The 23328-nt window shown below is 43.1% G+C and overlaps 6 protein-coding genes across 6 annotated transcripts; 3 read left to right on the top strand and 3 right to left on the bottom strand.

Moving 5' to 3' along the window:
- Positions 1 to 5: 5 nt before the first annotated feature.
- J4E83_002030 (uncharacterized protein) lies at positions 6 to 1631 on the bottom strand (the record flags this gene model as incomplete). The annotated part of the gene is made up of 1 exon (XM_049328982.1): positions 6 to 1631. One exon carries the CDS (start codon positions 1629 to 1631, stop codon positions 6 to 8), a length of 1626 nt encoding a protein of 541 aa, XP_049191954.1.
- Positions 1632 to 2122: 491 nt separating this feature from the next.
- J4E83_002029 (uncharacterized protein) lies at positions 2123 to 5961 on the top strand (the record flags this gene model as incomplete). Its single annotated transcript, XM_049328981.1, has 2 exons — positions 2123 to 4793; positions 4844 to 5961. The coding sequence occupies 2 exons, from the start codon at positions 2123 to 2125 to the stop codon at positions 5959 to 5961; spliced, it is 3789 nt and encodes a 1262-aa protein (XP_049191953.1).
- A 505-nt stretch (positions 5962 to 6466) lies between these two features.
- On the top strand, positions 6467 to 6759 carry J4E83_002028 (uncharacterized protein; the record flags this gene model as incomplete). Its single annotated transcript, XM_049328980.1, has 2 exons — positions 6467 to 6536; positions 6596 to 6759. 2 exons carry the CDS (start codon positions 6467 to 6469, stop codon positions 6757 to 6759), a joined length of 234 nt encoding a protein of 77 aa, XP_049191952.1.
- A 176-nt stretch (positions 6760 to 6935) lies between these two features.
- J4E83_002027 (uncharacterized protein) lies at positions 6936 to 8797 on the bottom strand (the record flags this gene model as incomplete). Its single annotated transcript, XM_049328979.1, has 2 exons — positions 6936 to 7067; positions 7127 to 8797. The coding sequence occupies 2 exons, from the start codon at positions 8795 to 8797 to the stop codon at positions 6936 to 6938; spliced, it is 1803 nt and encodes a 600-aa protein (XP_049191951.1).
- Positions 8798 to 9435: 638 nt separating this feature from the next.
- On the bottom strand, positions 9436 to 10737 carry J4E83_002026 (uncharacterized protein; the record flags this gene model as incomplete). The annotated part of the gene is made up of 1 exon (XM_049328978.1): positions 9436 to 10737. The coding sequence occupies one exon, from the start codon at positions 10735 to 10737 to the stop codon at positions 9436 to 9438; it is 1302 nt and encodes a 433-aa protein (XP_049191950.1).
- A 1476-nt stretch (positions 10738 to 12213) lies between these two features.
- Positions 12214 to 14919, top strand: J4E83_002025 (uncharacterized protein; the record flags this gene model as incomplete). Its single annotated transcript, XM_049328977.1, has 4 exons — positions 12214 to 12480; positions 12864 to 13098; positions 13254 to 13348; positions 13468 to 14919. The coding sequence occupies 4 exons, from the start codon at positions 12214 to 12216 to the stop codon at positions 14917 to 14919; spliced, it is 2049 nt and encodes a 682-aa protein (XP_049191949.1).
- Between the last annotated feature and the right edge of the window lie 8409 nt (positions 14920 to 23328).

The raw sequence follows: 23328 nt of genomic DNA, 5'->3' as shown, positions 1-23328 counted from the left end.
CATCCTCACTTTCTTCCCTTGCTTGGCATGAAGCGATCCAAGTTCTCCTCCAGGAAGCCATTTTCGGCTAGCATCTCGAGCCACTTCTTGATGACCGGACCAGAGTCGTATCGCCGCTGTGCAGCCTTCGAATCCTCTTCTGCCTCGTTCTGCATCTCCATCATGATGTTCGCAGCCAGTTGATTGGCTTGCGAAAGCAAATCGCTACGGCGAGCCAGGAGCTGGGTCATGTCTTCGCTGTCGATGGTCGCTTTGACAGTAGTGGAGATAGGGTTGACTGCAAGAAGCTCTTCGAGGCCTAGCATACGGGGACTAGGCGGCTGTTCATTGGGGTCAACAAGATCTCTCCAGTCCTGAGACGTAGAAGCTGAGATGTCATCGAGGCGTGTGTCGACATGCGAGAGGGTGTTGATTGTCAGACCAGCGTTCTTGCGCAGTGAGAGCAATGGAGACTGCGTCAGAGCAACAACGCCGTAATCGTCGTCGCCAGCAGCCATGAGCGTAGAAATGGTGGTGGAGACTGACTCAAGCCATGTCTCGCCGCGCTGCGGATCGAAGGAGCCAACGCACGTCGGCTGCCTGTCCAGACCGTCCAACTTCCAGACCTCGTTTCCAACCGGTACGAAAGCGATGTAGTGATGCGCGTTATCCTCGACGCTCTCTGCACTATCGTGACTGGCGACGGTGTCGGTCGAAGCAGCGCGTCGCGACTTGGATCCCTTCTTGGTAGGCTTGGTCTTCTCAGTCAACAGCTGTGCCTTGATGCGCTGGGCGCGTTTGACTTTGTAGCTGAGATGTTTGTCGCCCTCGAGAATATCCATCTTCTTGGCAAACGAATTGTGAATCTTCTTCACAAAATCGAAACTCGCAAAAGCCTCACCGCGCTGGTATGGCGACAAGTCTTGTGTGAAATCTTTAAACTGGGTCAAATGCTCGCCGATATGCACATCAGCTTCGTTGCTCTGGTTCATCATGATGTTGATCATGGCTAGTGTCGCACAACTGTTCTGGGCGGGCAGTTGGTTGGCGAACCAGACGTCCTTGGGACACTCGGCTGCCTGGCCGTCGTTGCCAAATTCGCGGTAGTGGAAAAGCAGAATGAAACCGTAGACAGGCTGCGGGAAGTTGTCGAGAAGGAAGTCTGTATCCATACTAAATACTTCGCGTACCGTCACGTCGCGGACGCCCATCTCGCGGAGGATGACGGAGAAACAGGCGGGTTCACTTTCGATTTCGCAGAATCCTTGCCAGGTCTCTTTGTCGAAGTTGGTTGCAGGCATGTCTGGTGGACTAGGGAAAACCGGATCGGTAGAGGCGCCGTTCTGAGGCGACGGTGGGCCTGGCGAGTCTTTTGCCTTTTTGCTGCTGGGCTCTGACGCTGTAGCGGGTTCAGGAGGACCTCGCTTCTTGGTGTTGGGTGAGGCCGGTTTCGATCCTGTGCTTGGAGATGTAGAGTTGTTGACAGACTGAGCTGTAGAGGCGCCATGGCTTTCTACTGCGCTTGCAGAGACTGCATCGGCGACTTGGTTTGCCAGGTCTTTGCTGGGTATGGCTTGTTGTTGGGTTTGCTCTTGGATTCCAGCTTTGACATCCGAGCCAGCTCGGACATCGTGGACGGTCTGGCTTTCCATACTAGCTGATTTGAGTTGAGAGAGGCTTAGAGTGAGTTGTAGTTTGGAGTTGAAGGAGTTCAAGTGTGTATGTGGACGTTTGGAGGTTGGAGGAAAGGAAAGCAGACGAGCATGGTGGGAGGCGATCTGTGAATGAAGCGCGACTATCTTTTCTTATTGTGGGGTTCGACAATACAATAGGAAGCGAGCTGATAACGGTATAAAGTGAACGTGAAAGCAAGTGGCAGCGTGCAGGTAGTCGAGGTTCCAAGGTTGGGGCGCTAGCACGTGACGAGCTCGGCGTCATCCAGTTCTGATTGGCTGGATCCATCTCAGCCCGCATCCTTGTCGCGCTCGTCGCGTAGACTCTAGGTAAATGTTTGTTTGAGTTTCACGTCCACCGACAGTCCGCCCAGCGCAACACGCCCGATCACCCCCCGGCCGAACACGCATCTTCGTCGCATCTCCCAACCCATGATCACGATATAGCCGACGCTTAACTTCTGGGTGCGATGAACGGCACACCCCAGGTTCGCCGAGGCGTGGGCGGCTTCCCATCAACACCACAGAACACGAACCGCTCCCCCGGCCTCCAGAGCCCGAATGGCACAACACCGCGACCCAACATCAAGTCGCCCTTGCCAGATCTGCCCAAAGCCCCCGCGCAGTCAAGCTCAGGGCCCCTAATACCCGCCGACATCCTCGATCCCGCCCAACAACGCTTCTATGTCTTCGCCCTATACGTCGCCCTATGGGCATACCGAACATACGACTTCTACACGCTGGCTGTCGAGGAGGACGAATCGTTAGTGCTGTGCCTGAAATGGTGCTTCTTCGACGTGCTATTCATGTTCGGCATACCGCTACTGGAAATTCCTTGGCTGGAATGGGGCAACGGCGCCGCCTTCCTGCTGTTCGTGCTGCATGCGGGCGTCGACGTCATGCTCATGTTCAGGATTGGCATACCGGTACAGGCATGGCTTATGGGGCTGGTGGGCTTCTTGTGGGATAGCGAATTGGCCATCAGCGAACGGAGCGTCAAGCCTGGTGCTATCCTACACAACGCCTCCCTTATTCTCGGAAAGCAGATTGTCAACATCTTGCCTGAGGGTTCTGCAGTCTTGAACCCAGATAGGCAGTCGTTCTGTCTGAACTCGTCCGTCACCCAACTGGAAATCCCGATTATGATCAACCAGACCGAACCCCACGAGATGGAGATCCTGCGCATCGATATCGATACGAACGTCAACGAGACCATCATCGTCAAGAAGGGAGAGCTCAAGGCCATGTTGAAGAAGGCTAGGAAGACGCAGAAGTCATCCGACCCTGACGATCCATTGACTCTGGCCTACACGATCAAGAAGCCAGGTGTATACCTGCTCAAGAAGGTTACGGATCAGTCGAAGCTTCTGGTCCGACCGCGGTCCACCAACGTCGTCGTGGCCACCTGCCCGCAAGCTCGAGTGAAGCCTACTGGCAACAATCGCTGCCGTAGCGATCTATCCAACGTTGCACTCGAGGTCGAGGGAACGCCGCCTCTGAACGTCAAGTACCGCCTCACGGTGAATGGAAAGCCCCGCGGCGGGTCTCAATTCCAGAATCTGCAGCCAGATGACGCCATCTCGCCCTTGTCGAAACACACATCACAAGCACTGGTCAAGAGCGGACGCGAAGACATTTCCTGGGCACGCCCGCACAAGGTTCTCGTACCTCTGAACGAATCTCTCACGACTAGTGGCTCTTGGGAGTACGAAATCGAGGAGGTGCAGGATGGACTGGGCAACTTCGTGAGCTATCTGAACGTCGACGATGACGAGCGCCCAAGGCCCAAGGTCGCAGGCATTCGTCAACTATTCGAGGTCCACGAGCGCCCTACAGCTTTCCTCAGAGGCTGTAGCCCACAGAACCCGCTTCGGGTACCCAAGGGTGAAGCCGCTCGTCTGCCCGTCCAGTACCAGTCTACGGGTAAAAACGCTATTGACTCTGCGCATACCGTTGAGTATCTCTTCACACCCCAAGAGAATATCGTCTCGGATGGCTACCACAGTCCTGATGCTGTGCTGCAAAAGCAGGTCATGCGAAAGGGTGAGCAGCCTACTATCAAGGTCGCCGGTCTTTACACCATCAAGTCTGTGTCGACCGACTTCTGCGAGGGTGAGGTTTTTGAACCTACTTCGTGCCTACTACACAACCCACCTGAGCCGGATCTCACGCTAGACAGCGAGGACATCATAGACAAATGCGCGGGCAACCCCATCGGTCTCCGCGTTGGCCTTGATTTCGTTGGAAGTCCACCTTTCGTGGTCACCTACTCCGAGAAGAAAGACAACGGCCGAGAGGTCAGGCAGCCGCCACTTCAGATTGCCAGTCTCCGCAGTACGATCGATCTTACGCCGACAGATGCGGGTCATTACGAATACTCATTCAAAACCATCAGCGACTCGGTTTACAAAGAGAGGCCCCTTAGCAACATCGAACTCCAACAGGACGTCAAGCCATCCGCACAGGCATACTTCATTGAAAGCAGTAGACCTAAGCAAGCTTGTATCGACGATGTGGTTGAGTTTGACGTGGGCTTTGCTGGTGAGGCACCCTGGAAGCTCGAATACGAAATTGTCCACAATGGCAAGCGTACGAAGCGCACCATCGAGACCGAGACCGCGCACTACGTGATACGAACAGACAAGCTCAGCAGCGGTGGCGAGTACGTCGTAGCTCTGACGAGTGTTACCGACAAATCTAAATGCAAAGAGGTTCTCAAACCCGTAGCTAGAGTCAATGTTCGTCACGAACGACCCAAGGCGTACTTCGGGCACATTGAAGGCAAACAATCAGTCTTGGCTTTGGAAAGTCGACAAGTCGGACTTCCTCTTCGCTTTACTGGAAACGGCCCTTGGTTCCTAGAGTACGAAAACTTGAAGACCAAGGAGGTCAAGAAGGATAGCTTCCAAAACCCCAACTCGTGGCTTGACGTCAAGACAGATGGAACATATCAGTTGATCTCCGTTAAGGACTCTGTTTGCCCTGGCTTGATCGATGAAAAGGCTGACCAATTCGACGTATCTTGGGTCGCACGTCCCTCGCTCAGTGTTCCTGAAAGCAGCGCGGTGCTGGAAGGCAGCAAATATATTAAGGACGCCGTCTGCGAGGGTGACGAGGATTCATTCGATGTGTCTTTAACCGGTAAGTTATCCCGAGTATCCCACACATTGCCAATGCTAACGACATCGTAGGAAATGCTCCTTTCGACATTTCTTACCGACAGGAATACAAGGATAAGAAGGGAAAGACAGCCTCTGTCAGCGAAAAGGACTTGCACACCGTTGGTGGTCTTGCGTCGATTCGATCCGAAACCTCCAAGGCTGGTACTTACGAGTACACTTTCCTGAAACTGGCAGACGCCAGATACGATCACTCGAAGAAGCACTTCTCGCCTATCACGATTCAGCAACAGGTTCATTCACGTCCTGGTGCTCGTTTCGATAAACCTGGAAAGACATACAGCTACTGTTCGCGAGAGTCAGAGGGCGAAGAAGTCATCCCCATCACGCTGGAGGGCGTTGCACCATTCTACCTGGAAGTGGAGATCAAACATCAAGGTACCCCTAAGCCGGAAATCAGCGTCCACAAGAGCATCCCCACAAACAAGTATGATCTCAAGATTGAGCACCGCAAGATGCACCTCGGTCACTCGTCAATTTCCATCCGTAAAGTTCGCGACTCGCGTGGATGTACCCTCAAGCCTCCGCCAGGTGGTCCCCGTGTGCAAATCAGCGTTCATGATGCGCCTACCGCCACACCCCTGGAAGACCGACAGGACTTCTGTGTCGGTGAGCGCCTGTCCTTCGCTCTTAGTGGCCAAAGTCCCTTCACAGTATACTACACCTTCGAGAAGCAAGAGCGCAAGGCCTCCAATCCGGGCACTACTTTCCGCCGTCTCGCTGAGCTTCCAGGATCGTTCACTATCACTGGTCTACGCGATTCTGCTTCTGAGTGCCTTGCAGCGCTCGACCTTACCAAGACCATTCATCCAATCCCCTCTGTACGTCTCTCTGGAGGTCAAGTCCACGAGATCGACATTCATGAGGGTGGCGGTACGGATCTAGAGTTCCAGTTCTGGGGTACACCGCCTTTCGAGTTTACCTACACGCGGAGCACGAATGCAAACAAGGGACGGAAGAGCAAAGTGCTGGAGATCAAGACGGAAATCAGTCATGAGATGAGTATGAGCATTCCAGTCCAGGAGGAGGGTACGTACGAGGTTGTATCCATCAAGGACCGGTGGTGTAGTTTTGCGAAGCCAGGTGAGGGCCATGATGGCAAAGGCGGACAGAAGATGTTGACCTACTGAGAGTGAAGAGGAACGGGGTACAGATTTTGTCTTGATGTGCATGGATTGGCGTTTAGCGTTTCCTTTCGGACGTTTCTCAAGGTTTGCATGAGACTTTGTATTTATGGAAGGCCTTTGGCTATGGAAGGGGTTGGGTAGCGTGTGAACCAGCGATGAGCATTTATTATCGAAAACTTGATACATACAGCTTGCCCTATGCTTCTCCATACCGCACTTGAGGTAGCTCGATGCTGGCGCCGAAACAGTATCGATGATAAGTAGCGCATCGCGATCGCGTACCTGCATCTAGCGCTAAAGTGGACCCTTTCGCATCCTAACACCATACTGATGATATCATGAATAAAGTGACATCACAGCCACGACTAGGCTGATGGGAGCGACAAAAACAAAGAAAACGTCGCGTGTCTTCTAGCATAGGAACTCCATCTACATTGCACTTCACTCCAACTCATTGCGAATAACACAAATTCTACGTTTACCCGCAACCACACACCAAACAACCAATATGCCTCACTCCAAGACACCTGGCCAGAGCAATGCTGCTTCAGACAAGTTCAACAAGCAGGAGGCTGAGAGTACGTTTTACATTCTCTCCTTAACTTCTGCGGGGATGTCATGCTAACAAATATGACAGGCAAAGGTCTCGGTGCCTCAAACGCACCCGCAGCGAAGGAAGGCCACGCGCCCGGCGAAGCGCCCGTAGCTTCAGACAGCGGAAACTCAAACGTCGGCGTCGACCCGAGCGCCAACAAGCCCGGTGAGAAGGGCATCGGTGGACCTAACTACGGTACACACTAGACATGTGTCTATGAGGAGATGGTGTATGAATAAGAAAGAAAGGAAACAAGCAAGAACTCAGTCGTCTCCATGAAATTACGAATATCATTGTATAAATTACGGGTATATCTTTTCCCAAGTCACGCCAGAAAAGCTGTATGTGACCGTGTGTATGAACAATGTGGCCGTTATGCGTGTTACGCTGCCTTTGGTTTCGGGATGCGGAAGGGATGGGCTTCGGTGTTGAAGACCCAGTCGTCCAGGCTGATGACGTTTGGCTCGCTGAACGTCAGGTAAAAGTACTTTAGCGTTTCCGCCATCCAGAAGCTCTGTAGGCGTGTTAGTACACGCTCGATGTCTTCTGACAAGGAACTAAGAGACGACTTACCTCCATGCTGTCCGCTCTCGGTGGAGAGTCGGCAGATACGTCTATCAATGCAGAGTTACCGATGTCAGTGTCTGTGGAGCGCTGTATAGCCGTCCACATATCCCATGCAGCAGCTTGCCATTGCTGCTCCCCTGTGATGCGGTGCATGATGAAGACACTCTCGATAGCCTCCGGCCTGAGAATGTACCTTCTATCATCGACACTGATGAAGCCGCTGGGGAGGCGGAGGTTCGCAATGTTCTTCAACGGATCCTTTTCGTCCGCAGCATTAGATGTCCGGGATAGTATACCATCGAGCCATGCTTTCTCGTCCCATACGCAGGTTGTCGTATTGTCGCACATGAGGAGATGCGATACTTCCGGCATGATACCTGCGGGCGATGCCTTGTAGGCCCAAACACAAGTGTCTGCCAACTTCCGACCGATCGTGACATGTTCGTCGTTCTGGAATAGCTTTCCGCCGAGGGCAAACATGCCACCTGTGTAGCATGCCAAGTGTTGCATCTCTGGGTCCAACGCCGTTGTCGCACCTTCGGCACGGACAAATCCTGACATGAGCATGTCGGAGTTCTCTGGGGTTGATGGCCTGAACAAGGCATATTTGGATGCCGTGTCCATCGCTCTCTCGTACATCTTGCGATAGATGGCGTCTTGACCACCGAGCAGCGCATATTGCTTGCCAATATACTCGTACGTTGAATCAGCCATACTCCCCAGGGTGAACCCACTGTCAGCAGTGAAGTCCGCAGTTCGAGCGTTGACAATGAGAGGCCACATGCCCGGTAGCTTGGTCTTGTCCTGCTGTTCTTCGAGAAGTCTGGTTACCCTGTTGACCGCGTCGTACCATTTCGGGTCCCCGGTCAATTGCGAGAGGCGTGTGAACTCCATGGTCAGACTTCCGATCTCCGCAAGGAGGACCTGCTCGTCCGCTACCTGTGGTTTGCCCTCGCCCGCTGCACGGAATTGCCATCGCGTGATTGGTAGGTGGTTTGGTGTGTCGAATGCATGGTATAGCATCTCGCCCGCCTCCTTCGCCTTGTTCAATAACCTCTGGTCCCCGCTAAGCTCGAAAGCTGCCAGAAGACCACCCAAATGCCGTATGTTCGTCTCGAACACATTGATGTGGTCCAAATCGGTGTATCCAAAGTCGATTTGTTCGATATCCTTGATGGCGGACGAGAACTCCTCTTCAAAGCCCATTATGTATAGTGTGTCGAGCGCGTCGATGAGGGTGGCCGCCCAGCCTCCAAAGTGATCCGCTGCCTCTCCGCTTATAGGTCGGACTTCGTCGTGCATCCATGCGTGGCTTCTGTAACTCTTCCAGCATTTCAGGAATTGTTTCTTAACCTCTTCCTTCCTCGTCTCGCGTATGTTCTTGGCCGTAGCATCTTCTTGTCCAAAGTTGAATTGTATGGGTGGTAAGGCTTTCGGTTCGCCGGCTGGTAGTGGAACGAGGGACTCGATGCGGTTTTTGAAGGGGACCTTTGTCCAATCGAAAGACTTGTACTTTTGCTCTTTCTTTGGTTGTTGGCTTTGCTGGCTCTCCGGGCCTTTGTCGGCGTTTACAGGCGCGTCGCCAGGCTGCTCGTATGGAAAGCTGAGGGACCAAAGCATGTACAGGAAGCCCACGGCGAGGACGGTGTATAGCCCATAGCGTCGCAAAAGCGCCATGGTGTATTACAAGAATTAAGTAAAAAGGGGTATAAAGAAGGGAAGAAGACGGACGCGCAAGACGATGTCTGCGCATTACGAACTGTGGGGAGGCTGATGACGGCGGTTCCTGCCAAGTCGGGAGGCGGCATCCTTGTCGTACACTGGACCCTGTACCTGATTACGCGCCGCTCTCCACGTCCGGACGCCCATCATTGCATCATCAAGACAAGTGCGACGGAGAATAGAATGCGATCCGAGGATGCTGAGTTCGGAGCACGATAGCTAGCCCGAGGAAGCTTTAGTACGGTCATCATATTCACCTACTCGGCGCGTACCTTGATTTAACACGAAACTTATCAAGGGGATCGCGTACCTCAACGTCAACATGCCTCAGATACATTCTGTCCAAGGCCACTGATGATGTTTGGAGCATATTCGAGACATAATGGCAATGTTAGCTTCATCTTCGATACATAGCGACACAACCCACCCCCTTGGTGATGTTCATCCACGTATGATTTGACATGTTTTTTCTTTCTCTATTATGTACATCTGGACTCAGCTTCTATGACAGCGAGAGATTTGTATGTGACACCCGCAATTGTTATTGCAACTGCGCAATGGTCGTCTGTGGCTTCTGCTATGTTCATTCCTTCCTACTTAGACTCTGCTGGTGGCAGCATGACGACGTACTCCCTCTCACTGCCTCCAAATTTGAGTATGTCCTTGTCCCTCAGCTCAAAGTAGCGACTCGCCTCGAGATCCTCTCCGTTGAGCTCTGTGCCATTACTGCTTTCCAGGTCAATGATGTAGGGCTTGACTTTTCCCTTGTGGCTCTTGACACCGAATTCGTCTTCCACCGTCTTTTGTATGTACCGAAACTGGATGACTGCGTGCTGTCCACTTGAGCTAGGGTGGTCGAGAACGTAATCGGCGACTTCCCGAGATCGTCCCAGTAGCCAGCAGCTCTTGTTCCAGAGTTCGATGGTCTCTAGCACATCGTCGCCCTTGAACACGAAGATGCGCCAGGGTTGTGAAGCGGGCGGTTTGCGTGCCTCGGGCGGCTCGTGGTACTTGAGGGAGATCTTGGTGCCTTCTACGCGGTTGGCAGCTTTGGCTAGCGCGCCAGTAGGCTTGAAGTTGGGCTTCTCCTTGTCAGGCGGTGCGCCGCCATACTTGGAGGGTGGTTGGGCCGAGTCGTCAAGCCCCCGGAAGGAGACTTCTTGTGAAGGTAGCGGTTGTTTGGCCCGCTTGTGGGGCGGCGGTGAGCGCGAAGGCGATGGAGAGCGTGTGCGCCGGTGACGTTTGGGCGGTGGAGATGTGGATGCAGAGGGCGAGCGGGTGCGCGGTTTGCGAGAACGGTACGGTATGGGCGAGCGTGAACGTCTGCCCTCTTTGGACTTGTCGCGGCGGCGTCGCTCTCTGGACCGCGAGCGATCTCGCCGGCCGTGTCTGTCCGTAGAGCGATCGCGCTTTCTGTTCCTGTCTCCGTCCTTGTCGTGGGAGCGATCGCGCCTTCTGTCCCTCGAGCGATCTCTCTTTCTGTCGCCCGATCTTTCTCGCCTCTTGTCGCGTGACCGGTCTCGTCGCCTGTCTCTGGATCGGTCCTTCCTCCGCTCTCTTGATCCATCGCTCTTCTTCTCTCTGGAGGAGCCTCGTGGCTTCCTGTATGGTTCCGGCGACCGTTCCCGCCTGCGGACAGCGCTTGGCTCGACTGTCGTGGCCTTTGGCTCACGGGCGTTCGGTACGTCCTCGGGCTTCCTCTCTCTCGATCGACTTCTCGAGCGGCGACCAGATGCTATCGAAGGCTCCTTCCCAACGCGTTCGGATACATGTCTCGACAACCTGCTCGGGCTTCCGTTCCTGCCCTCGACTGCCGGGGGCGAGGCAGTCTGGCCTTGGACTAGCTGTTGCGTAAGCAGCCGTCGCGCGCTGTAGGGCGACAGGTCTCTCGCCATATCGGGCCCGATTGCTGAGCACTGGGGCGCAGTCGCGGTGTCGAGATTGGGGGCGCAATGACGATCCCAACTTTTTCTCTAGTGGCTGGTGGATACAGCCAACGTCAACGGGCTTCCTGGGGGCGATGCCAAGTCGCCTGCACTGCGGTGGTAGCCGGCTAGACCATTACACCGTAATTAGTAGTGGGCTGCGCAAAGAAGCAGAAAGGAATGTGACTAGTACGCAATAGCCGGTTAGCGATTGAAGCTGTCGGTCGCGACTTCCCCAGAGGCCCAAGCTTCCTGCAACTTCGTCACGGCGTCGCGCTACCGCGCCTCATCTTCATCTCGTCTATTCGCTGCATGTACACGGCGGCGCCACTATCCACTCCAAGGCGCCTATGTATACGATATGCAAGGAGCTTGTGTTTCTCTCCCACCCAGTCGGCCCATTTGGCCCCTGCAGCAGCGTCTTCAGCCGGATCCAGACAGGTACGGCGTGGTTTGCAGCCCCGAAACATGACAGCGGGCGTTATGAAGGCGGCCAAGATGGGCGCCTTGCAAACGTAGCCAAACCATCGTCCCAGTGCCCGCAAACTCTCTGGCGATTGCCTTTCCGCCTATCTCTCTCTCTTCGCACCATATCGTAGCCCGAGCGCCTGTAGTTTCCATCCTATCTTCATGCCTCCGCTGTATTGCTGCCACTGAGTGCGGCGTGCGCAACGATCGCGCAATGCCGTCCAAGCGAATCCTTTCCTGGTCAAAACGCCAGTCTAGTTCAGAGCCCTACTATCGCACTGGGGGGTTGCTATCGATTGAGTCGATTGAGCCCGAGTCCAACACCGACGTTGAAGCAAAGGTACGATAACAGGCACAGAACCATGTCAGTGCGCTGCCAAAGACAACGACATCTTATGCACAACGAGACGACCCGTACACCAATGTCAGCGACCGTCTGGAAGTCGGTGTCTGCAGCTGTCTTGTGGTGCCTTACCATTCGCTAATCATCTCTTCCAGACTACGCTGAAAGTTGAAAAACGACGTTCAACTAACCTCGTCATCTTTCCATCGGACGACAGACAACATGTATCCAGTCCTATCACACCCCAGTACGATACAGCCGTGTTCAAGACTGTCACGACCCTCCAGACTGCGTCTAGCGACATGTTGCGCTCTCCGGTGCCCAGTACGATTGCATGCTCGAGATCTGCCTCCATAGAAAAGCCTCTGCCCAGTCGCCCACGGTCCGCCTCGGTACCATCGATTGCAGAACTACCCGCTGAGCTCCCTGGTTCTCTTCTCTTAGAGAATCAAGGGTTTCCATCCTGTACGACTCCAGTGTCCGTCCAACCCACAATCCAGCTCTTTCGAAGGGAGAGTTACCCACTTGACAAGCGCTTGAGCCACGGGAGTACATGCTTGAATGCATTGGATTTGGTCTCGTCACCATTGAATCATACGAGAAGCGTTCCAGAACTAAGCTCGCGGTATAGCATCATGAGAAACGTTCCTATCGGCGATGCACTTGATTCACGTGTTATGGCCCAAGCCGGTCTACCAGCGGCATTGGATGACAAGTGTTTGAACAAAACCGGAATGCGGAGACGTTCGAGACCGGACCTGATTACTGCGCTCTCTGCCATGGACGGAAAGGTTTCGACAAACAGAAGTGGCAGGCATGGTTCTAGTCAGATGCGGCAGGTCCAAGAGAAGAAAGTACGTGATCGGGATACCGAAAAGCGCCGACGCAACAGTCAAAATGAAGTGAGTGCTGTTTGTTTCTTGATAGAGGCGTATTTACTGGACAAACAAGAAGACTGCATAACGAAACAGTTTCAGAACTTCTTTGTGTACCATCTCCAACTCTGATGCGACGATGTGTGCCTGAGTTAGATGTACTTCTCTGCCGTCAGGCCATGGCTTCTGGCTGCTCGCTGGCAATGTATTGTTGTATCCGCGGATCGGAGGCCTGGCAGGCGAATAGTGGTGGTGTCAGGTTTCACATTCTCACGTTGCGCGGGCGGCACTTGCACACAAACCGTCACCACTAGTCTCATCGCCATGCCTCTTTCTCTGCCTCGTAATGGCCAATTCGGGCCGTTTTAGTTGCCCAGCATGTATTGCATCCAAATACTAACTATACCCAGGCGTCTACTGCAACCAATTCATCGACGCGTAGCAACCAGATCGACGAGCTAAAAGCGATCATTGCCACACAGAATCAGAAAAACTCAGTCCTACAATCTCAGTTCGCCGCCTTGAGATCGTCGCACGAAGCACAAGTTGCAAGCCTCGTGGACGCACACTCTGCGGAGGTTGCATCTCTGAAAGATCACATTCGGTTGCTTCAAGAGCAGAACAGCAAGCACGGCCTGCACCAGGGTGAGTATCGTTCCAAGTATCCTTGTCCAGTCCACCACTACACTTCACTGCTTTGTGAAGACGCTCTCTTCCAACGTGTTGGATCAACCAGTATGGCTTTTCGAGCTGTGCACCCGTGACACCAGCTATCAGTTCAGCATGCTAAACGTGTCTAGCGTCGAGGAATAATACTTCGTTTGTCTCGGATAGCGCTGAGCCGCCACACACGTCGATTCGCGAAACCCCGCCGATTACGAAAGACCCCGACTTTGTCTGTCCGATCGAATTTGAAAGCAAACAGCGTTCACACCGGCGATCAGAAAGCAGCCCAGAGATGGTAATGATACACCTGCTCTCCTTCTGAAACCCACTGCTAATTTGGACTGTCAGGAGAGCTTGAAGCGGAAGCTCAGCGCCACACGTCGGCCAGAAACGACAACTCGGAACCTGCTCCCAGAGCTCAATCAGTACAGACAAAACAATGTCGCTCTCCAACAGCAGATCGAATCATTGATGGCGAAGTTGAACGAATCGAAGAAAAGCGAGAGAGAGCTTCGTTCAACACTAGGACTGACCGAGATGAGATGTGCTGAGTTCGAGGACAAGGCAGCGCACGCTGACAAGCTTGCCAAATCCACGCAGGCTCTGCAAAACACTATTGATCATCTCGAGAGCCGTCTCGAGATCGCCAACACTGAGCGACTGGACGCGGAAGAGCAACTTTCGAATTTAGTGAATGGGAAATCACCCTTCGACCTCATCTCAAAAGGACCACCTAGCACGAGCCACCCAACTTCCGATGGACGTATGAGTATGAGTACGGTCTTCTCGAGTGCTTCGCCGATCAGTTCAGAGCTTGACTCGCAAGAGAACGCAACGCTAGCTTCTTTTGTTGCGCACATTGAGCGTCTGCAAGACCAGGTCAGGGAGAAAGATCATCGCATTGCGAAACTGGAGAAAGAGCGAGAACAGCTACGACGGGCACACAGCGAGCTAGAACAGGAGCACAAGACAACTGCCAGTCGTTCAGGCACACACCACCCAGACACGCATATGGAAAGACTTCGAGCCGCAATCCTGAATCGCGAATCCGTAATTGAGGAGAAGGACAGGGTCATTTGTACAGTGGAAAGGCAGCTGGAGCATCACAAACTCTTGTTGCAGGCTGAAATCAGACGGCATGCGGCAATGAAGCTTCACATGGCTGGGGAAGGGGAAGACAGCTGGCCGGAGCTTGCCTCCATTGCAAGACGGGAAGACATCGATAGGTGGATGGATAGGCTCCACGAGCGCTTGAGGAGGGAGCAATCTAAACAGAAGGGAAAGGCTCTTGCCGATACTCCGGATGTGCAGATGGAGAGCTTGCGACAGGAGATCGACTTCTACGTTAGGGAAATCATTCTCTTCAAGCTCGACATCAAAGGTTACAAGAGCGACATTCGAAAGCTGAAGAAGATCACTGCGCAAATGGAAGCTTACGGCCGGACGAGCGATCTGGAATCTGAAGCATGTTCTCCCAGGCCAACAGCTACACCTATCCCCTCATATTTCCCGCCAATCACACCAGAGCTCGATGGCGCCAGTGTTATCTCGCCTGCTATAGACGAAGGTCATATTGTGACTGCCCTGGGAGGATCCCCGGTTGCTATCTCCCCATTGGCTCCCTCGCGCGATCGGGACCGCGTCCTCATGGCACCAAGAAACTCACGCGAACTCGACATACCAGCAACATTATATGAGGTGGCGCATAAGGATGACTACGCAACCGGAGCTGATCTCATGAGTGCGGGGGCCTCTTCAAACTTGGTCTTACCGCGGACAGCTACGGTATGTGCGCGCTGACGGTGTTAAGAGCCCAGCGTCTAACTCACCCAGTGCAGCGAACTTATCACAAGCTTCCCATCACCCAACTCAGCTGTACCACATAAGCGCGTTATACACAAACGTAGTATGAGTGAACCATCACTTGGGGCGTATCAGACCTCCCACGGAGACCATAGACCATAAGGTGGCGGTACAAAGTGTGTAAATAGTTAAGAAAGTAAAAGTTAAATTTAAATACTACTAATTATATAGGAACTAAGGAACTATATACTTACCTCTTCTTAGTTAAGAAAAGACCTGTCTATCTAGGTTTTTTACGTTAAATGCTTAGGTAGTATAAGTAAGCGTGCACTTCTTCTAAGAGTATGTAATAAACTTATTATATCTTAGCTATTTATATACTACTTTTTTACTCTAATTAATTTATAGCTAATAAAGAGAATAGACTTAATTATTAGTATATAGATAATCTTTTATATTATACTAATATTTAACGTATATAGTAATACACGTATCTTCTCTAATAATAGCTTTCTACGCTACTTACTATACGTTATACTTTTCTCTACTTCTAGAATAGAAAATAACGTTAGTATAGCTATTATTATAATATACCTAGTTATAGTTCTAAGAGTAAAACTATTTATCTCTATTCTTATAGTAAGTAGTATAAGCTTTTCTCTTACAGAGAGCTTATATCTCTTTATATCTATTATATAATTCTATTTTATTATTATATATTTCTTTAGATTTCTAACACTTATAATATAGAATATAAGCTTAGAATATAGTAAATATATAGAGTTCTTATATAAGTTTATATAAGAAGCGTATAATTATATAAAAAATAAACTTTACGTCTATTACTTAGCGTTTATAGCACTTTCTATAACTATAGTTTTTATTAGATAATACGTATATAAGATTAGAGTAGAGAAATCTATAGCTCTTTTTACTTAGATAGTAATTATAATAGAGCTTAAAGCCTATAGTAAGACTAGATAATATAATTAGATTTTATAGTATAATTCTAAAGTTAGATTTATTTATAAGGTAATATATAGTAAAGCGTTTAAGAAGAATATATTTCTAGCTTTTTCTTATTAATTAGATCTTATTATGCTTCTTCTAGAATTTCTTCTAGTATTTAATAATAAAAGCGCTTATTTAGAGTTTATATAGATAACTTTAGCTAGCTAAAATACGCTATAGTAGTCTAGCAAGAGTTAGTAAAATATCTAGATTATAGCTAGACACGCTCTAGTAAAAGATAGAGAGAAATATTTAAGTTATAACTTACTAGTATATAAGATAAAGAAAGAAGTTATTTATTAATTATAGATTTCTATAATTCTATTACTACTATAGAATATCTAATAGCTTATAAATAGTTATAAGTATACTAGAATTACTCTACTTAAAGAGATTGCAAAAGTATTAATATACTAAACTATTATTAAAGTTATAGAGTCTACTTAGAAGCTTTACGCTATTCTTTAAGAAAGAGTAATTAAGTAGTAATAACTAGAAGTTACTATCTTAAAGATCTCTACTAAACACTTAAAGCTAAGAGTAAGTCTATTACCTTAGTAAATCTCTTATATTATATTCTTTATAATTTCTTAAGTCTAGTAAAATACTTATTTTAGTAGATAGAAGAAGAATAGTAGTATCTAAGCTAGAAATTTTACCTAGAATAGAAATGCGTTTAGTTATTATAATATAGACAAAGTCTTAGGCTATATAGATAGAAGAATTCTAGTTTATAGTTATAGTAGGCTTAAAAAGTTATAATATTAACTTTTTATTAGCTAACTTAGAGTCTACTAGTGTATAATAAGAAAGAAATCTTATTATAATATATCTTTTAGTCTACGTACTACCTACTAAAGATATAGAGAGTATACTACTAGTCTTATATCTTTCTACTTTCTTAGTAAGCTAGGTATATTTAACTATTATTACGTTACTATATAGATAATTATATAAAATAATATAGCTATAGTAGCTTAGTTTATAATATTACTTATTAATTTTATTATAAAATAAAAGACTAGTCTAAGTTTCTACTACAGAGACGCTAGTAGTGTAGTTACTAGAACTTTTATCGCTAAAGCTCTTTAGTACTATAGAATTATAGTTAGTAATACTATTCTATTTAGTATAAAGCCTTAATATTACTATATAACTATTTACTCTTATAGCGTTATTAAATTATAAACTACTACTAGGTTTAGTTATATTAATTATATAAGAGTCTGCAACTATTAAGTCTAGATTATTTTTATTATAGTAAGTGTAGATAACTAAGTTATCTTTAGATTAGTAGAAGAGAAAGTACTAGTTAAACTTAGAATTAATCTATTCTTTATTAAACTTTATATTACTTCTTTGTATAGTATACTTATACTCTATATTATATAATACGTTTTTCTTCTAGTTAATAAGAAATATATTATACACTAGTAGCTCTATAGAATTAAAAGTAATACGTATATTAGGTACGTCTTCTAAGAAATCTAATAACTAGTTAATAGTATTTCTTAATAAATTCTATAATTTTAAATAAACTTTAAAAAGGTTATATATTATTATATTAGAGTTAGGTATACACTAGCTATAGAATTTAACTCTATTAGTTAGGTTAATATAAATTACCTTACTTTGTAAGGTATAAAAAATAAAAGTAAGAGTATTATAAACTTAATCTTTGTGTATAGTAAAGAGCGCTAAAAGATTATTAAATATAATCTCTTAATTAGTACGTAGTAAAGGCACTCTAGTTCTTATACGTTAGTAAATTACTATATTAAGATTAAACTAGCAGCGTAGTAGAATAATATAAAGATATTTTAGAAATTTAGAAACTATTACTATAAAGAATAGAGCCTATTAACCTAGCTTTAGATTAATAATACCTATCTTTATATTAAATTAGTATATCTAAAGTAGCTCTAGCTTTAGGTGTTTTAACTATTTCTTAGCCTACTTTAGCGCTAATATTAAGTCTTTGTATAGAAAATTATGTAGTAGATTAATAATAAACCTACTATCTATAGTAGTATAGTTAGAACCTAGATAAAGTTTATTAGTAAACTACTTAAAAGCGTTTTCTATAATAAAGAGATGTAAAAACGTATATAAACCTCTAATAAGCTCTATATTAACTCTATTTTTACTAAGATTAGTTATAAGAATACTATATAGCTTTTAGAAAGTAAGAAACTCTACTATCTATTCTATAATAAGTAGAAGATAACTTTTAATATTCTTAACTAACTTTATATTAATACGCTACTTGTAATAAAAGCTTATTATAGCTTTAATTATTAATATAAAAGAGAGTAAGTAATATTAAGCTAGCTAGAGAAAGAATAGGCTATCTACTTATCTAGGTGTATAAGATTATCTATTATACTCTAATATACAAACAATACGTTAGTTCTAATTAATTACTACTATAAACTCTAACTTTCTAATAAATAATAGATAGATACGTATTCTTATCTATAAGAATTTATTAGTTCTTTAATTTACTCTAGTAACTCTATTTACCTTGTATTACTAACACTTTCTAAACTCTATAGTTTTACTAGAGAATCTCTTCTTAGTATAAGTTAAGTACACTTATTATATACGTATAATAGTAACTTTAAACTCTCTAATAATAGCTCTACTAATTTATTATTATCTACTAGAGACGCTAATAGACTAGAGGTATATCTAGATCTATTCTATAAATATAAGTTTATAAAAGATCTAGAGAAAGACTAGTAGAAGAATAGAAGATAGAGAAGTCTTTACTATAGATACTATACTAGTAAATAAACTTCTATAGTACTATATTCTTTCTACTATTACTTTAACTTACTAATCTCTATATAGATTTAGAACTAGACTCTACTCTATACCTTATTTTAAATGTTCTCTTCTAGTTATAGTTAGTAAGCTCTAAGCTCTAACAAAAGCTAGTAAGTCTAAGAGTTACTATCTATAGCTATATTCTCTATTACTATTCTACCTTCTCTATAGAAATAAGAAAGCTTTCTAGTTACTTTAGATAGCTAGAAGTAGCTAACGCTTCTAAAGTTCTTAGAATACTAACTTTTCTTAGAAGCTATTCTTAATAAACTTAGCCTTTACTAGATAGAGAGAAAGAATCTTTTATAGTTCTAAGATATTATTCTAGAGTTAAGACCTAGTACTAAGAATAGTTTTAAGTAGGTATAGATAGCTAGAGACTAGCTCTAGAGAGCTAACGTTTATGTATAATATAAGAAACTATATAAAAGAGTAGATTTACTAGACTAGGCGCTACCTAAACTACCTTCTAATAATTATAGGCTAAGATAATACTAGTTAACTATTATTAAAACTATAAAGCTAATAAGTTTAACTATAGCTCTAGTTATTAATAAGGTATCTATTACTATTAGAAGAAAAGACTATATTCTACTAGCTAAAGATAATACTTAGAAGGTAACGCCTACTAAGAGTAATCTTTCTAGGTATACGTTTCTTATAATTTAATAGATTATATAGAATAAGATACTTAGTCTACTTATTAATACTATTACTAATAAAGTCTAGTAATAAGATAATTATAAAAGAAATAAGACTATTATATCTATTAATAGAGAATAGACATAGTCTAACTATCTACTACTTTAACTAAAGAAAACTCTATATAAGCTACAAAATATTATTATTATAGAAAAGAGAAATATTTATAGTTATATAAGCAAAAGTTTAGAAGAAGACAAAATAATAGTTATAGAAATAGAAGAGTAGAAAGAAGGTAATAATAAGACTAAGAAGAGAAAAGATACTTTTAGTAGGTTAGTATATATTAGAAAGAAGTAGCTATAAACCTAACTACTAACTATATATCTAAGCGCTTATATATTACTATTATTATATTAGTTAGAATACCTATATTATTATATCTATAGTTAATATAAATTTATTACTACCTAATTACTAGCCTATACTTCTTAGATCTTACCTAAGTATAATAAAGAGTATGTTTAATCTAATATTTATCTTACCTAGAGACCTAACTACTTCTTAACAGACTCTTATTCTACTAAAGTAGATATAATTATATTCTTAACTCTGTCTCTAAGATACTTATAATTTAGATCTACTAGTCTCTAGGCTATAACGTCTTTCTCTAGAAGTAGTTAATAGCTTTTAAAACTTTTTATAAAGCTTTACTAAGAGTTTTCTTAACTTATATATCTCTTTAATAGTCTATTATTCTAGAATATACTATTCTATACTTAAAGAATAATAATAAAATGCTTATCTAAGAGTAATAAGAAGCTTAGCACTAGTATTATACTAAGAGCTAGATAGATTCTAGAGATTACTTAGATAAATTAGTTTACTAAGCTACTTAATACTCTTAAGATTATAGGTTTTATGCGCCTATAAGAGGTAGTTACGTAGATATTTAGGTACGCTGCCTCTAGTGCTTCTACTAAAGCTAAATAAATATAAAGTAATCTTAGTGTATAGAATTTATATTATTCTAGAACTAAAGTTAAGATTAGTTAAGAATTCTAAGCAGCTATTATAACTTACCTTAGCTAGATATAGCTTTTCTATACTAAGTATCTTTTTAATTATTATAATAGTGTAGTATTAGTCTACTAATTATTCTCTAATAGTAACTATATCTTAAAAGTAAGAAAAAGTGTAGATTTAGCTCTACTATCTCTAGTAACTAGATACTCTTTAACTTAGAGCTAAGTAACTTTAACTATATACTTTAGTAGATAAATTAGAAAAGAAAGTTAAACTTATAAAATTACTAACTATAGTTAGTATAGTTATTTAGAGATATAGTAAGAAGTCTAGATAGAGTAATAGTAGTTATATTAGTCTTATAACAATTAATAAGTATTTTAAAATTTTAAAAAAGCTACTCTAAAGAATAGATATCTCTAAGTCTCTCTATAATAGTGTTCTAGTATATAAGGTAGATTACGTAAGAAAGGTTAGAGCCTAGTATACTAGAAGAAAAACCTCTAATAGTACTTTAGTTATATAGTAGTAGACTCTTTTACTTAGTAGTAAAAGTAGTAAGCTACTATTACTTAATACTTTAAGATTTAGACTTATTCTTTTAGCGTAGCTTTTCTTCTTTAGATAAAATTAAATAGCTTAGAAAGTTCTTTAGAGATACTATATACTTATAGTATATATAATTATTATACTACTTACTTTTTCTTTTTTCTCTAACGTATTTCTTAGTAGGTATTATATACTACGTTTTGTAAGTTCTATAGACGTAGTGTCTAGCGTTAAGAATAGGTATAGAAGATAATACTAGGTTTAATATTAGTGTAGACTAAGATAATAATTAAGTATAATAGTAGTCTAAAAGTATAGTAAAGACTTATTAATAGTCTTTATTATATTAACACTATAGATATAGCCTATAATACTAGCACTTACTTAAAGTGTATAGATAACTAGAGTAAGTTTATATTAGTAATATAATTACTTCTAGTAGGTTTAGTAAGTATTAAGTTACGTAATAGAACTAGAAATATTTCTAGAATAAACTCTATTATAGTTTTTTAGGTCTAGTCTTCTTAGATAGCTTAAGCTAAGATTATATTCTTTATAGAATTAGTCTATATATAGTTAAATATAGTAGATATAGAAAACGCCTAATAATAGCTATTTCTTTCTACTACTCTAAAAAGTATCTATCTATACTAGCAATATAAAGCTAGAGCTAACACTAGTCTCTATATTATAAGAACTCTTTAGCTAAGCTATTTTTCTAATTTTAGGTTTATAGATATACTTAGATATATTAGTAATACTTTACTATCTAATAGTAAAAGAGTTATATAAAGTAATAACGTAACTAGAGAATAATAATAATATTAATTAGCTCTAGGTTTAGCTCTAGAAGAAGATAAAGAGGTAAGTGTAGCTATTAAAAAATATAGAAGAGTAGTAAGGCTTAGTACGTAGAAGTCTAGTTTCTAGTAATAACGCAGGTTAAAGAAAAGAGTAGATTTATATTTATAAATATATAATACACTATAATACTCTTATTATTTGTATTACCTCTTATATATACTAATATTAGCGCTTAGACCTCTTAGTAAGTATATATAATTAATAGTAGTATAACTTCTATAAGACTAATCTCTCTTCTATATATAAGATATTTATTTAGATATATTAAGCTTTATATAGGTATAGATAGTTAATATATTAAAGAACTCTCTACCTAAGAATATTATTATATAGTACACTTATTCTAAATTTAGGTATTATAAGCACTATAAAGAGAATATTAGTGTTATCTTATAGAAGAGTAATAAACTTATCTACGTATTCTTAAGTAGTAAGAGAATTAGCTTTTATAAGTTTCTAAACTATAATATATATCTTCTATAGTTACGCTCTATATCTAGAAGTAGAGCGTTATAGCCTTTAGAGATCTAATAGTAAGTCTAATATATTAAAAGATTAGAGTTAAGGCTAAGAGAAAGTATATCTTAGTAGAAGAAACTACTAGTTACTATTACGCTTTAGAATATAGCCTAGTAAGATAGGTTACTAGAGCTTTATAAGTTAGAGAGTAATTACTTTCTTTTAGTTAACTATAAAGTAGGCTTAATTTTTCTAGTAGACTTAGAGAAAAGAGAGTATTATTACGTATAGGCTGCTTTAGAGTTAGTTCTAGTTAAGTAAGAGTAGAGTAGAATATTAGTATCTAGATAGAGTTTAATAGAGGCGCGCTACAAAATAGTAAATTCTAGAAAGAATAGATAGGTTATAGATAATAGAAAAGGTAGGTAAACACTAAGAGAAGTCTAGAGATTACTATTATAGTTAGTACGTTAGTAGCTATCTATTTCTAACTTTTATCTTAACGTAAAAGCACACCTACGTACCTATTTACGCTATTCTAAGAACGCAATAGTAATATTAGACCTACCTCTTCTTCTTAGAGATATTTTAGATTCTTTATATTTTTTCTACTAACTAGGTAGAGTCTACGCTAACTACGTTACTCTAATAATATATAATAAGACTACTAATACTATAAATAACTAGAAGCTTCTAGAAAATAAAGTACTTATTATAGCTCTTAATAAACTTATAGTAGACTATAGCTAAGGCTACTTTTATTACCTTCTAAACTATAATTACGCTAGTAGGTAAAAAGTTAAGCTAGTAAGCTATTAGCTACTAAAGAAGAAATATAAGTACGTACTCTTTTCTATCTATATTATAAGCTACTTATAACTATTATAGTATATTATATCTAGAGATACTATATATGTGTAATACCTAGAGTAAATAAGAATACTATAACTACTTTACCTAATTTTATTAAACATAGTATATTTTATTAAACTTTCTTACTAATCTACTAGATATTACAACGTCTAT

Source organism: Alternaria metachromatica, assembly GCF_023757995.1.
Source record: "Alternaria metachromatica strain BMP 0045 chromosome Unknown scaffold_3, whole genome shotgun sequence".
Lineage (NCBI taxonomy): Eukaryota > Fungi > Ascomycota > Dothideomycetes > Pleosporales > Pleosporaceae > Alternaria > Alternaria metachromatica.
The sequence above is the reverse complement of the archived record's forward strand: the minus strand, read 5'-3'. Positions and strand labels throughout refer to the sequence as shown.